Genomic DNA, 14,904 nt, shown 5'->3' with positions numbered 1-14,904 from the left:
AAACACAGTTTTTTCCTTCTCAATTCCCAAGTAAAATGAGGAGAAAAATACTTTTCAAAAAATTGAAAACAACGTAGCAATGTTTAAATGCTTAAAATATAAAATTAAAAGAAAGGCAAAATGCACACTATCATTACAGCTACGTAAAAATGTACACTCATGGGCAAGGGTTGACCCAGAACAGAAAAATGAACTTGATATGTTGGGACAGGGTTTCTTAACCTCAGCATCATTGACATTTGGGCTGGATAATTCTTTGTTGTGGGGGGATGTTCTGTGCATAGCAGGATGTATAGCAGCATCCCTGGCCTCTGCCAACTAGATGCCAGTAACATATCCCCAGCTGTGACAACTGAAAATATCTCCATCCTTTGCCAAATGTCTCATGGGAAGCAAGATCACCCCTGGGTTTAGAGCCACTGTCCTAGGGTGAGAGGAAAGTTTTTAAAGAGTTACTTTTCAATGTTGCCCTAATGATGTTTGTTCAGTAAATACATATTGGAAGGGGAAAGGTAAGACCCTTAAAATACAGCATCTAATACTCTGCTTTTCAAAAGTTAGAATTTATCCATTAAATGTGAAAAATTGAAAAAGTTTCACAACTTTTTCTTTTCTTTTTTAAACATTTTATTTATTTATTTATTTATTTATTTATTTACTTATTTAGAGTGCAAGCAAGGGGAGGGGTAGAGGGAGAGGGAGAGAGAGAATCTCAAGCCGGCTCCACACTGATCGCAGAGCTTGATCTTAAGACCCTGAGAGCATGACCTCAGCTGAAATCAAGAGTCAGACGCCCAACCGACTGAGCCACCCAGGTGCCCCCAGAACTTCTTTTTCTTTTCCAATCTATTACAGAAGAGAAAGCTGAATTTCTCAGCATTTGGAAAACTGACCTGGCTGTAATATGAGATATCACAGATAAGTGCTGTAATTGGTCTGAGAAAATAAAAATATCCAAATCATTCTAGCCCCCAAAATACCCGCTAAAAGTGCGTATCTTCAAAATAAGTTTACATTTAAACCTGAATACTGAAAAAGAAATAGTAAGACTTAACCAGGAACACATACTTTAAGACATATTAAAGTTTTTCAACTAAAAGAAAATTGCACTGGCTCTAAATGAATCTCATTCTATTTTTTAAGGTTCTATGTTCCAGTCTTTTTAGGACTATTAAGACTTCTCCCTTGCCAAAAATGTTTATTTTCAATCACTCCTCCTCATTGTTTCTGTTTCTTGGCTCACATCACAAAGAATGTCTTCTGATTAAGAAACTGACATGAAGGGGCACCTGGGTGGTTCAGTCGGTTGGGCAGCTCACTCTTGATTTCCCCTCAGGTCTTGATCTCAGGGTCCTGGCGGAGCCCACCCCCGAAAACCCCCTCTCAGTGGGTATCTGCTTGAGGATTCTCTCTCCCCCACTCCCTTTGCCCCTCCCCCATGAACACGTGTTCTCTAAAATGAATAAATCTTTAAAAAAAAAAAGGAAATTGACATGAATAGAAGGCACAAGACCTGTTTTAAGCATCTCCTCTCCAGGAAATTCGATGGTATCAAGGCACTGTGTTCATACGGGCTTAAAGTTGAAATCCGGTTACATGATCATTCTGAATGATCTTTTCATACGCAAGAATACATCATGTAAATCTAACATAGTATTCACTTGAGCAAGGCACAATCTTCTTTTTTTATATAAGCCTGGGACAGGCCTAAAAATGCATTTTTATTTTTCCCCCTCCGTTTTCAAAACACACTAAGCTTGCAGAAATTTACTGTTTGTTTTTACCAACGTGCGCTTCTCCATGCTAGTTAGTTTACCCAAGACAGGAAGCTTGCCATAGTGCAGAGAAACAAAGAAAATCTTCCAAATGATTCCAGAGCTGGAGAATGTGGAATACTTAGCTACCCAAAGCATTGTAGCAGGAAAACAGAGGGAGGTGGTCTATAGATGGCAGAGGTGGTGGAGACGAATGAACATTCAGTGATGCGCAGCATGGACGAGAAAGGGTGAAAATGGCTGTGGAATGAGCAGGATGAGAAAAGTGGCGCTCAGGGTGATGAGAGAAGCGGATGAGATTGTAGCTCGAAAGGCAGAAGGTAACTGACTTGATGACGTCGGATGCTGAAGATACCAAAGGCCTCTGCAGAGCTTCATCGGCAATTAAGATTCTGCATGATGAACATAGGACGAACAAGCAGAAAACGGCAGTTCTTTGTTCACAAGCCTACGACCTGGGGAAGCCGTGGCTCGGAGGACTCGGGCCAGGCCCGTCAGGCGCAGTGGTCTGTGCAGGGCTGAGTCTTCGCTTGGGCAGTGGGAAAAGGAGAGCCCACTTAACTAACTGACGGGTTCCAAGCCCTCTCTAAATAAGACAGACAGCCTAATTCTAAAGGCCTGTGGCGGTTGGGTTCCTGGGGACGGGCGAATCCTTCTTCAGGCAGAATCACTCCAGCCCGTCACAACAAAGGCAGAGCCAGGAGAGGCTCTCCTCCGGTTTCGGGCCACACGGGTGAGAGAAGCGGGAAAGACCTGGAATGCTGAAAAGGAACGCAGAAAAGGCGCTTTCTTCCTTGGGGCTGAGGCGGAACCGCGGGAACCAGGCCGGAAACTGTCTTTCGGAGAGTGCCGTGAGGGTCCCGGCTCACTCGGCTCCACCGCTGCTCAGCGGCCAGAGGCAGGTGCCTACCCAGGCCCGGGCGTCATAGCAACAGCGCTCACCACAGAGACGCCGAGGCGTCCTTCCGGCGGAAACCATAGAAACGACGCGCACCATTGGCTCAGGGGCTGCTCTTCCTGTGGAGACAGCGCACACCATTGGCCTTCGGGCCGTGGGGCGGGGTTTTTTGGCAAAACGAAAGTACGGCTCATTCCATTGGCTTTGCAGTAACCATGGTAACAACATAGGTGAGCTTTTTCTACTTTGAGGCTGCATTTTTGTTAGCGGGCATTTATAATTCTCAAATAGCTTCCCGCCGGCCTAATAATCTTGGTTTTATTTTTCTGGAAGTAACTTCATTCTTAAAAGGGAGAGGGTCAGGAGTTGTGAATTTTAAGCCTAGATCTGTCACTACCTGGGGCGCCTAAGACAAATCACATTTTTCGGACCTGGCTTTATTATTGTAAAAATGAAGAAATCGGACTTGACTAGAATCGTCCCTAAGACAGAAGCCCTTTAGAAGTCCTAGAAAATTCAGTTTACGTGAACCGTTCCTCCACTTATGTCGTGCAAAATAAAAATGTCTAAACGACAACTTAAGAGAGGCTTGGTTTATATCATGTTCATTTAAATGCTCTTATTGCAAGATTCTAGTTAGTTCATCAAAGCTTGATTTGACCCATGTTTTGGGGGCCCTTGCTTTGCTGATATCCCAAATAGGTACCCACATTTCAGTCTTATTCTAGTTCCACATAGGATCCTTTCCAAAGCTTTGCCAGTTATCTGGATAGATCGCATCCCTTACTTTATGGAAGTACTTCAACCATTTCCCCCTTACAAATGTATTTTCTCTTATCTAAAATGCGCAGTGCCATCACTTCCAGTCCACTTAACTCCTACTTATCACTTGTCACTTCCTCAGGGAAACAATTCTTGGTCCTCCAATCTAGATCAAGGGCTTTCTCATTTGCTCTCATTGACTCGCGTTCCTTTTCATTATTTCTTTCTTTGCACACTATTTGCTGTCAAAAAAAACAAAAAATAAAAAAACCCAAAAAACAAACAAAAAAAAACCTCTTGGAATTTTAACATGTGTAAATACTGTTTAAGTGCTCCAAATGGAAATTAAACTGAATTGGAAAACACTTCAAATAATTCCATGTAGGAAAGTGGTGTTTGTTTAAGCCTAACAAACCAGGATAAGAAATGGTTCCCAAGGGAAGTAATAGTTATGGTAGAAACAAACATTAAGATCACTTCTAGTTTTCACTCCATTTACCCTCGTTGGACGTTCAAACATCATAATGACAGTCATCATCCACATGAAGCTATAGATGTAGGGAAGAAAATCAATCTTTTGCTTCCTATCCCTTCAGTACTGCAGCCACTGCTGACAGAGCCTGTTGTCTTTGAGATTTTGCTAATCGGACCTTAAGTTAATTTAAAATTTTTGTTCAATGGGACTGCTGTGTCCAGAACAGTCCTGATGGCTGCAGTTATTTTTCCTCTGCTTGAAAGTCACATTTCTTGATTAAATGACATATTTCAATGCATCTTTGCACCTCTGCTCAAATCTTTTCAACTAACATTTATTGTATCACTGTCATCAGACACATTGGGCTACCCTTCCCGACTCCATGATTATCACTAGTTGCATTTTAAATCAAGTATGTAAAGTATATTTCCTGCTTCTACCTACTTATTAACGGTAGTTTCTCAACATGCACTCTGGACCAACCTACAGATCATTTAGGGGATTTTTCCGAACCACATTTCTTGTACACTCCCATCCCAAGCCCAGGACAGTATAATATCTACATGCCAGACACCAGATGACTAATGCTTTATCTTCACTGTTTTACTTACTCCTCACAACAAAGGGCATTATTCAGCAGAGAGATTTATTATCTCTATTTTATAAATGAGGAACTTGAGATTAAGTCAAGGGTCTAAGCTTACAAAGGTAACAGGTGACACAGCTCGAAGAGTCAAACTTGGCTGAGATGGCTCCAAAGCCCCTACTCCTTACCACATAGTAAAGCTTCCCTCAGGGTAGAAATCACTAATAGGCCCCTTCCTGGCCCCAGGTAGAAATCAAATTTCCCTTAAGAACAGTTCTAAAATATTTGAAAGGTAAACTGTTAACTCAAATAGAGAGTCAACCTAGGAAAAGGAGCAAAAAGTAAATGTAGTGGGAAGCTCATCATTCTACAGGCTATCTATCTTAGGTGTCCTTCTCTTGTACTCCCACCTTGGATAAATTTCCAAAAAACATCATTTCCATCATGTTGGCTTTTGGGCACACACTTTATTGCACTTTATTTTTCATACATCCATATCCCAGAGACATATTTATTCATCTTTTTAATCCTCATAATCCTCAGGGCCTACCACATAGTAGGCATCAAGAAATATTTGATCTTTAAGGCATGGCCATTCATGCATCCATAATCCTTCTCATATTATGAAGGTTGATATTCAGGCCTCACATGTATATGCTGAGGAATATAATTCCCAATAAGCTCTTTTTTTTTAAAGGTGAGGAACAGCTCATGTTCATTTTCAAAATCCAGGTGATAATCAGATGAGTGTGTCAGGTGGCTTGGTCATAAGTGCTTTGCTTTTGTTTTCATTTTTATTGAGTATGAAATGATCTTTAAAAGACAAATACCAAACTATATTCACCTGCATACCACTCACTGTTTTTTCCCTTCATTTTTTGTCTTTATGAAAGCAAAGGATTTGTTTTTACCAGTGATAAGAGCCCTGGAAGGCAGCTATGCTCACCACTATACCACCAACGGCGGCTTAAGAGCCCTGATCCACTGAACAATTTTTGATCCTACAAAGGCTTTTTTACTTCAGTTGTCATGTATAAAAGCTGTGTGTCGAGACTGAAGATCACCCACTATCTTCTCTTCTATATCTATGCCTTTTTCTACTTCTTCCTCTGACAGCAATATCTTGGTTTCTGAGTCTTTTGTTAAAATAACCACAGAGGACCGTCGTGACTCAAGGCTATTGGCCACCACCACTTGATGTCGATAAACTTCCAAAGCATTCCGTGCACGATCAATTACGATGGAAGGGTCAGTCTCCAACTTAAAGGAAATTATAAATGCTTTGGGAGCCCAGTCTTTAACCAAAGGAGAAAGCATTTTTGGCACCATCTTCATTGTTATCTGTATTGGAAAAAGAAAAGCTTAATAAGCAAACAAAGGTCAATAACTACCAGGTCAGTCTCATGGGAAACTAAGGAAGCAGGGAGTCAGATTTTTGGCTATGTCAATTTGAGTGGGATTTCTCACTGTCAAACTTTTCAGAGCATTTTAAAAGCTTAGTTTAAGAGCCTTGGCTCTGTAGGGTTCATAAGGATTCCTAATTCCAAGGCGTCATACAAATTCTGAGACAAACCATGTCTTATGAGTTAACCTTGCCCTACCGCCCTCATCACCATTAACAGAGCTCTGAAAAACAGCATTATACTTTCTTAAACATTCCCCTTATTTTAAACCAAACACTCAAATAAACAAATCTATTCACGCAAATCTGTAACACAAATGTAACTTTGGCAGAAGTTTAATTAACGTTGGGTTTTTAAATCTCTTAGCCTAAAATATTCCTTGCACCAGTAGAATGGCTATTTGATTCTGTTTAAAAACTGTCACTCATTACACATCTTAGCACTGAAGAAAATAAACTGATTTTCTTTATTTTCACTTGATCAAAACTCTTACTATACCATTCTTGATCCCTTCTAAGAATGTTGAGTTGGTTTGTGTACTTCCAAGAAAGAACTAAAAAATAGAGGATAAACTAAAGCTCCCAGAATTTTAAAAGTGTGAAATTACTATGATAATTATCAGGATTTCAGAAAGTTAGCAAGTGTGATAGGGATTATATTCCCATTCCCCACTTAATTTTTCTGCTTAGCATTTTTCACTACCTAACATAGTATGCATATGACTTATTTATGGTCTCTGAAGAGTGTAAGCAACACAAGGGCACAGTATGTTTCTTTGCACTGCTTTATCTCCAGGTCCTACTACAGTACTTGGCATATAGTAAGTACTCAATAAATATTTATTGAAAAAATGAACAAATGAAGTATCCTACAAAGTCAGCAAGTGTCCCACAGGTAGTTTCTCCTATTTAAATTCTTCTTGAATCATAAATGATTAAGAATTCTCTCGGGTTCCAGGATGCCAGATCACCTCAACATCTCAACCACTAGCCACCCCATACCCTTTCCTTAAACTACAGCAATCTTCGTCATCTAACCTACACCTGCTACTCTCTCTAATTCACCTTTCATACTGATGCCGGAACGGTCTTTTCAAACAAAAACTTTCTCTCATTCTCCTACTTGTTTGCCTTAGCTCCACAGGATAAAGTCCAAGCTCCTTAAGAAGGAATACAAAATCTTCTATGAAATAAGCTCTCTTCGGTCTGCCCGCCCACCTTGCGCCCCACTCTCCCTGCTCTCCAACCTTACCAAACAACTTCAGTTCACATCACACGGCTCATTTCCAAACTCCAATTTGTACTCTATCTGTACCTTCCCTACTTTGTCTGCTATACTCTCTGTTCATCTTTTAAAACCCAATTTATGTCATCTCCTCCAGGAAGCCTTCCTTGACTTCCCCAAGATTCACTCACCCCATGCTCTGACTTCACTTTGTACGTACCTCTACTAGAGCATTTATCACTCTGTACTGTAATTATGTCTGTGTCCAGCTCCCTCACTAGATTGTGAGGTTCTTGAGGGAGGGCGGTGTCTTATTCATCTCTGTATCCCTAGTGCCTATCCCATACGGAATGCAGAAAGGCCATCTCCAGATCAAGAGGGAATTAACCCAAGATTGATTATAGGGGATCAGATCTCTGGAAGAGAAGCGCCCATCACCTGCAGTGGGCCCCTAGATGACTGGATCTTGTGTTCAGGCATTTCTGAGACAGGAACATAGAAATCTGACACGGCCGCAGCCAGGTAAAACATCGCAGAAGAGCCTGCAGAGAGAAGCACAGGGTGTAATAAATCGGAGTGGGATATGGGATCAGCTCCTTTCAACTCAGGCTCCCCGGCTGTTAGACTGCGGATAATGAAAAGGTGAGGGGGAAAGTGTCTGGGGAGAAAGGCTCTGCCTGCAGGAAACCCTGAACTCCTAAGCGCACGCACCCAGCGGATTGAGCGCCTGGGCCGCAGCCTGCAGCAGATGCAAATAGTCCGCCAAAGTGGTGAACTCCACGGCCAGGAAGGTGCCGGCAGCCGCAGCCTCCTGGTAGCTCCGCAGAGCCGCCGCGAAGCCCGGAAGTGCATTCTCCTCGGCCTCCAGGCTCAGCAAACCCGAAGGGGCTGCGCCGCAGGGCCGCAGCGCCGACAGCCAGGTCTGGGGCGGGAAGCGGTGGGCAAAGGGGAAGGCGGAACGAGCGCGGTACAGAAACAGGACCCCGTAACCCGCGGCCAGGAAGGCCTCGGCCGAGGTAGCCCCGCGCCGCCCGCTGCTGAAGTTGTCCAGGAAGCGCACTGGCCGGGCTTCCAGAGGAACTTTGGTACCGCCGGACGTGATCAACACCACCCGCCGGCCCTGCGCGCCCAGCCTGGCGGCGAAGCGAGCCATAACCTCGGCGTAGCGCGCAGCATCCGCAGGTTTGGGAAACTCGGCGACCAGATCCACTTCCGCCATCAGTCCCCGGGCGCGCCCGCACTCGCGCACGCTCCACTGCCGCCGGCGCCGCGCCCCTGCCGGGATCCCGGTCCCCGCGCAGCCGCACTAGTGAGGGAGCGACCTTGTCCCTTCACGCCGCACGCCGGCGCCGTTTTTCTCCTCGTGTGGAGCTGCGTGCCCTTTCTTCCCTACAGCCTCGCAGAGGTGACCCTGAGCTGGCTAGAGCTGTCGGCTGGGCAGGCATCTGGAAGGGCCACCTCCCCTCATGTTCGTTTCCTACTCGGGTAAAGAACTGGCCGTTTTTGCCTCTCACCGGCCACCGTATCGGCCTTTCTGGACTTAGATTCCACTGGAGTCAGACCGCCCGGCCATTTAACCTTCGGGACCAACGAGGAGGAGTTTTGTGGTGGTGTTTTTTTTAACCCCGCAAATACACTCTAGATGTCAGTGGAGCCACGCCCCTCCCCCTGCGCTTGAAATCCTGGGAACGAGGCTGCCCGATGGCAGTCACGTGACGCCGGCGTCCAGCGTGTCCTCGCCGGGCAACCGTCCTGGAGACCGACACTGCTGGCTGCAACATGGACATTATCTACCCGCTGGCGGTGCCCAAGGGGCGCCGGCTCTGCTGCGAGGTGTGCGAGGCCCCGGCCGAGCGAGTGTGCACCTCCTGCACGGTCACTTATTACTGGTAGGCCCTGAAATGTGGCACTTGGGTGCCTTACATAAGCCGTAGCACCGCCTCTGCCAGGGAACAGACAAGGCGGCTTCGAGACAGGTCCCTAAGCCTTCTGTGTCTGCCTCTTCTCCCACTCCCTTGTTCGTCACCAGAGGTTTTGTTGCCCGCCTACTGTGCGCTATGCATTGTTCTAGCAGCCTGAGTTACTGGGGGATACTTGGTGGACTGTGCCCCTTAAAGAAGCTAACATAATTAATGCGGAAGATAGATAAGTAAACAAACAAAAAGAAAACAAGATAATTTCAGAGAGTCATCAATGCCATAAAGACAAAGGAAATGTGATGAGAGGTTGGACAGATGCCCTCCTAAGGATTTGAAGATAAAGTAGGAGCAGTCTGCCGTGGAAATGCTGAGGAAAAGTAAGGCTCTGAGAGAGGAAAGACTGTGGTGTGCTTGAGGAATAGAAAGAAGTGCACAGCCGAGGTGGTGAGAGTGTGGGGAGGGTAGTAGAAAATGAGGTGAGTTTTCATTTATTCAACGTAACATCCCCTGACCTTTGCTTCCCATTAGACCCTATGTTGGACCTGAGATAAAACAGCTCGGTTGCTGATGTCCAGAAACCTAGTCCAGAGCAGACTAACTTGTTTTTGAAAAGTCATTATAATAGACCCTGCATGACAAGTACTGTCACTTAGGGTGTGCTATTTCCTGGGACCTCTAAGGATGGAAGCCTGGGGCAATATCTGGAAAGGTTTCTCTGAATAAATAATGTTTGCGATGACTCTTGAAAGGTCAGTAGGAAATTGCTAGGTGAATGAAGAAGGAAGACAGAAGGACAGGGTACTCCTGGCATCTGGGTCTACTTGGGTAAAGGGTGAAAGAACAGTTTGTTCAGAGCTGAGTAGAGAAGGTAGTAGTGGACGAAGCAGTCACTGATTTTCAAACTGCAGACTAGACCCATTAGCAGGTCATGAATAAATCAACAAACATTTTAGGGAAAAAAGAATAAAATAGAAAGTATCGAAGTAATCCTACTTGAATTGTTTCTTGAAACTTTCTAGTGTTTTATGTGGATATGTGTGTGTGTGTAATGATAAAATATATTTCTTACTAAAAAGAAAGTTTAAAAACCATTGCAATAGGTAGTAGGAGGAGTTTAAACCAAGAAGATAGAGGTTAGGGCGAAATGGTGACATGAGATCAAGAAGTTTGGATGGTTTTGACCAGGTCTCACTTGTGTTAAGGAAAGATGACAGGTAGCAGTGTGGAAAATAAATTGGAAGGTAGACCCTGGAGGCTGCATAACTGATTGAGAATTTGTTGCAATGGTCCCAGTGGAGAGTGAATATACCTCCTCAGACTGAATTAGGTGTCCCTCCTCAGTGCTCTCACAGCACTCTATATATTCCCTATCCTAAAACTTATGACACAAATTGAAATCAGTTGTTTAATAGTCTGTATTCCTCACTAGGTCTATATATCCCGTGAAGGGAGGGATGGCATGTGTTTTCATTGCTGTTTCTTCATTGCATTTAGACTACAATTTAGAATTTGTGGCAGAAACTACAAAGCCCTGGTCAGCTCTCTACCTTCATTTCCCACCACGCTCACCCCCTCTTTTCCTTGATATAATTACAGAGGTTGTCTTTCAATTATGATTTGCTAAGTCCTTTCCTCCCTCAGTTTCTTTGCCTAGGCTGTCCCCACTGCTGGGAACCTCCATTTCAATCACGGATCTTCCTAGGGCCCTCTCATCCTTTAGTTCTCAGAAATGTTATTTCTTCAGAGAGGTCGTTCTGAAAATACTCCTCTCTTATTTTTCTGTCTCACCTTTTTCTTCGTTTTTCCTGTACTTTTGTATTGTATTTTGTGTTTACTTAATATCTGTGTCTTTTACTGAACCTACTGGTCGCATATATCAGACATTCAGTGATCATTTGTTGCATAAGCGAACTTCTGAATGGATAGTAAACCTATTAACATAGAGGGAGGTGGTGGTGGGTGACGGATTGGGTTGGGGACACAGAGTTTGAGGGCCTTCAGGTCACTTGGGAGAGATGGCTAGTGAACAACTTCAAGTACAGGCCTGGCACTCAGGGAAGAGATTAGAGTCCTTTGGCTGATATGAGCATCTACCTCTTTCCCTCTTGCCTTCATCCCTGCAGCCAGCAGTAATGCGTTCATCCTCTCAACTCACTTTGTAGTCACTCTCTACTCTTCACTTGACTCTTATTTCCCTTCTTCATTTCAGTTGTCGGGAAGTGTGTTATGTCAATTTTCTTATGTTCCATTAATGCCGGATGTTATGTTGAATACGGATAGGACTGTCATACATATGCTCTTTTGATTTGTGTCAAACCCATCTGTATATACCCTACAGTCTCTTGCAAAGTGTCTTGAAGTAATTGAAACTAAATATTTGATGAATGCATGAATAAATTATTATTTCCTATGCCCTTAACCACCATTATTTCCTTTCTTCTCTTTCACTGCCTTTAATTCTCTTTAAGGCCTTCTTCTCTCCCTCCAGCCCACCTGCCTCTTTTCTCCAGATTTTTATATGCTTGTGTCCTGGAAATTTCAGGATTTTTCCATAAAATAAAACTGAAGTAATTGTTCTGTATCTCAGAAATGGGGGCTTTAATACTCCTCCCTCACAGGGTTTTTGTGGTTGAATGTAAAGCATGTAGCATCATGCCTAAGACCAAGTTGGCACTCAATAAATATTCTTTCTCCTTGTTCCAATTTAAGGAGCAGGAAGGCCAGTCAACTCGAATTTCTGAAAGTTTTTTTTTTTTCTTTTTCTGCAAAAGAGTTTTTTCCCAATTGTAAATATAACTCATGCTCACTGTAGAAAACTTGAAAATATAAAAAATAAAGAAGAGAAATACATAATCTCACAACCCAGAGATTAATAACCTGACATTTTGATCAATTTCCTTATATTCTTTTCCTATACAAAGATCTGTTTTATACACTCTGTGTAATCTTGCACATATTGTTCTGTATTGGATTGTGAGAATGTTCCTAGGGAATTGAATATTTGTAAGAAAAGACAGTTTTATTAAAGTGCACACTGAAACATTACAGATAGTAAAAGAGGCTTCAGTACTATAGGTGAGCAAATCATAGCATATAGATAAGAGTAATTTGAAATAAGTTTTCCTTTTATTGAACATATGGGGCACAAATTAAAATGCTTTCACTGGCCAGGAAGAGAGGACAGCAGTGAAGTGGTATTCAGTAGTAGGAGACAGTAGGATCTGTGGTAAACTGCAGAATGAATGTCCTGCCTAATGACATCTAAATTCAGTTTTAAAAACAGGATAATGGCCAAACAAAGCACATCTGGCTTACAGGCTACTTGATTGTGAGCCCTAATTGAAAATATAATTTTTGGGCACCTCGGTGGCTCAGTTGGTTAAGTGACTCTCTTCGGCTCAGGTCATGATCCTGGAGTCCCTGGGTCGAGTCCCACACTGGGCTCCTTGCTCGGCGGGGAGTCTGCTTCTCCCTCTGACCCTCCTCCCTCTCCTGCTCTCTGTCTCTCATTCTCTCTGTCTCAAATAAATAAATAAAATCTTTAAAAAAAAAAAAAAGAAAATATAATTTTCAACTCCTTCTTTATGCATGATCCTGTGTTGGGTGTTACGGGTGAAACAGATGAATAAGGAAAGAGTTCATGAATATATAAATAAAGCTCATTTTATTTGGAAAAGCAAGATATGTCAAATGCTCTCAGTGGAACAAAAGTCTAGGTAGTTAAGTAAATTAATATTTCCATTGCTCACACAATTACTCAAGAAGCCCCTATTTAATAAATACCCTATGGAATTCAACTATTTCTATATCCTGGCTGTTGAGTGCTTTTATTGATTTGTTTACAATAATTCCCTATAAAAATTTTTAATGCTTTTATCATTTCATATCATACAGTTGCAGTTTATAAAGAAAATACTTTATTGCATTTCTTTTGTCCCAGAAGAAGGAAGGAGAGAGAGTGCTTGAACAAAGCTATATGTTGTCTATGACTGCTTTTCTGCTACAACAAAAGAGTTGAATTTTTGCAACAGAGACCATGTAGGTCTCAAAGCCTAAAATATTTACTATAAGGCCCTTTACAGAAAAACTGCTGACCCTGTGCTAGGTTATTGTTACCAGTTTTAGAATATGTATAATTGGAATCAAACAGTGAACTTAGTCACATTTGAGTAAAAATACACAATAGGCGATAAAAATGCGAAAATTCATGATTTATGTATCCAACAACAGAGACTCAAAATGCATGAAGTAGTAACTGTCAGATTGAAGGGAGAAATAAAATAATAGTTGGACACTTCAGTTTTCCACTGTCAGTGATGAACAGGAGATTAGCAAGGCAATACAAGGCTTGAACAACACTATAAACCAACTAAACCTAACAGACATCTATAGATACCACCACCACCAACAGCAGAATATACATTCTTCTCGAGCACATACAGAACATTCTCCAGGATAGACCATGTGTTAGACCATAAAGCAAGTCTCAATAAATTTATAAGGATTGAAATTATACAAAGTATGTTCTGTAACTGCAGTGGAATGACATTAAGCAATAACAGAAGGAAACAAGGAATTTATGAATGTATGGAAATAATAGTCTTAAACAACCAGTGGGTCAAAGAAGAAATCACAAGGGAAATTAGAAAATGCTTTGAGATGAAATGAGAACAAAAACACAAATATTAAAACTTACAGGATGCAGTGAAAGCAGTACTCAGGGAAAGTTCTACCTGTAAACACATACATTATAAAAGAAGGAAGATCTCAAATCAATAACCTAGCCTTCTGCTTTAAGAAACTAGCAAAAGAAAAGCAAACTCAATCCAAAGCTAGTGGAAGGAGGAAAATATTAAAGATTAGAGCAGAGATAAATGAAATAGAGAATAGAAAAGCAATAGAGAATCAACAAAACCAAAAGCTGGTTTTTTAAAAAGATTAATAAAATTGACAAACCTTTAGCTAGATTGACCAGGAACAGAACACCCAAATTACTACTAGTCAGAAATGAAAGTGGGGACATTGCTAGCAACTTTGCAGGAAATAAGAGATTATAAGAGAATACTATGTACAATTGTACACCAACAAATCAGAAGACCTAAATGAAATATATTCCAAATAAGACACAAACAACAAAACTGACTCAAGAGAAAAAGAATATCTGAGTAGATCTATAACTAAAGAGATTTAGCTAGCAATCAAAAATTTCCCACAGAGAAAAGCCCAGGACCAAATGAATTCACTGGTGAATTCTATCAAATACTTTTTTTTAAAACATTTTATTTATTTATTTGACAGAGACACAGCGAGAGAGGGAACACAAGTAGGGGGAGTGGGAGAGGGAGAAGCAGGCTTCCCGCGGAGCAGGGAGCCCGATGTGGGGCTCGATCCCAGGATCCTGGGATCACGACCTGAGCCGAAGGCAGACGCTCAACTGACTGAGCCACCCAGGCACCCCTCTATCAAATACTTTAAAAAGAATTAATACCAATTCTTCAAAAACTCTTCCAAAAAATTAGAAGAGGAAGAAGAAGTCCCCAACTCATTTTAAAAGGCCAGTGTAATTGTAATGCCAAACCAGACAAAAATATTACAAGAAAACTACAGATGACTATCCCTCATGAATATGGATGCAAAAAATCCTCAACAAAATACTAGTAAACGGGGGGCGGAGCAAGATGGCGGAGGAGTAGGAGACCTGGATTTCGTCTCCTCTCAGGAATTCAGCTGGATAGGGATCAAACCATTCTGAACACCTACAAACTCAACAGGAGATCGAAGAAAAGAAGAGCAACAACTCTCTCATCAGAAAAGCGACCACTTTCTGGAAGGTAGGACGTGCGGAGAAGTGAATCCGAGGCG

General features: G+C 42.2%; 3 protein-coding genes across 7 annotated transcripts in view; 1 reads left to right on the top strand and 2 right to left on the bottom strand.

Annotated features, from left to right (window-relative positions):
- Nucleotides 1–2,728, bottom strand: part of CCDC30 (coiled-coil domain containing 30) — a 113,820-nt gene extending 111,092 nt beyond the window's left edge. The window contains 1 exon segment of the mRNA XM_081818236.1: nt 2,105–2,728. The gene's annotated coding sequence lies outside the window, so the exon portion shown is untranslated.
- Nucleotides 2,729–4,943: 2,215 nt separating this feature from the next.
- PPCS (phosphopantothenoylcysteine synthetase) lies at nt 4,944–8,413 on the bottom strand. 4 transcript variants are annotated; one of them, XM_031038681.2, is made up of 3 exons: nt 8,280–8,413; nt 7,562–7,665; nt 4,944–5,837 (listed from the first exon to the last, which is right to left on the bottom strand). In XM_031038681.2, the coding sequence occupies exons 2-3, from the start codon at nt 7,652–7,654 to the stop codon at nt 5,517–5,519; spliced, it is 414 nt and encodes a 137-aa protein (XP_030894541.1). In that variant the 5' UTR covers nt 7,655–7,665; nt 8,280–8,413; the 3' UTR covers nt 4,944–5,516. The 4 variants fall into 4 exon arrangements, with proteins under 4 accessions (XP_030894541.1, XP_006742990.1, XP_030894540.1 ...); XM_006742927.3 differs by having other exon boundaries at nt 7,835–8,342; XM_031038680.2 differs by lacking the exons at nt 7,562–7,665; nt 8,280–8,413 and adding an exon at nt 7,835–7,975.
- Nucleotides 8,414–8,772: 359 nt separating this feature from the next.
- The window catches only part of ZMYND12 (zinc finger MYND-type containing 12), a 26,204-nt gene continuing 20,072 nt past the window's right edge, over nt 8,773–14,904 (top strand). The window contains exon 1 of one of the 2 annotated variants that reach the window (XM_006742925.3): nt 8,773–9,012. In XM_006742925.3, the coding sequence (XP_006742988.1) occupies nt 8,903–9,012 (110 nt within the window). In that variant the 5' untranslated portion in view covers nt 8,773–8,902. Of the gene's footprint in view, nt 9,420–14,904 lie in introns of both variants that reach the window. The other variant, XM_081818233.1, reaches the window with a different exon arrangement.

Source organism: Leptonychotes weddellii, chromosome 4, assembly GCF_054177405.1.
Source record: "Leptonychotes weddellii isolate Sample4059 chromosome 4, ASM5417740v2, whole genome shotgun sequence".
Lineage (NCBI taxonomy): Eukaryota > Metazoa > Chordata > Mammalia > Carnivora > Phocidae > Leptonychotes > Leptonychotes weddellii.
This window is presented reverse-complemented; position numbering and strand designations above follow the sequence as displayed.

Coding starts and splice junctions, on each gene's coding strand:
- PPCS (XM_006742927.3), bottom strand. CDS start 8,342: ATGGCGGAAGTGGATCTGGTCGCCGAGTTTCCCAAACCTGCGGATGCT. Junction 7,666..7,834: donor CCAGGCGCTCAATCCGCTGG/GTGCGTGCGCTT, acceptor TTCTCTCTGCAG/GCTCTTCTGCGATGTTTTAC. Junction 5,838..7,561: donor CATCTAGGGGCCCACTGCAG/GTGATGGGCGCT, acceptor TTTCCAATACAG/ATAACAATGAAGATGGTGCC.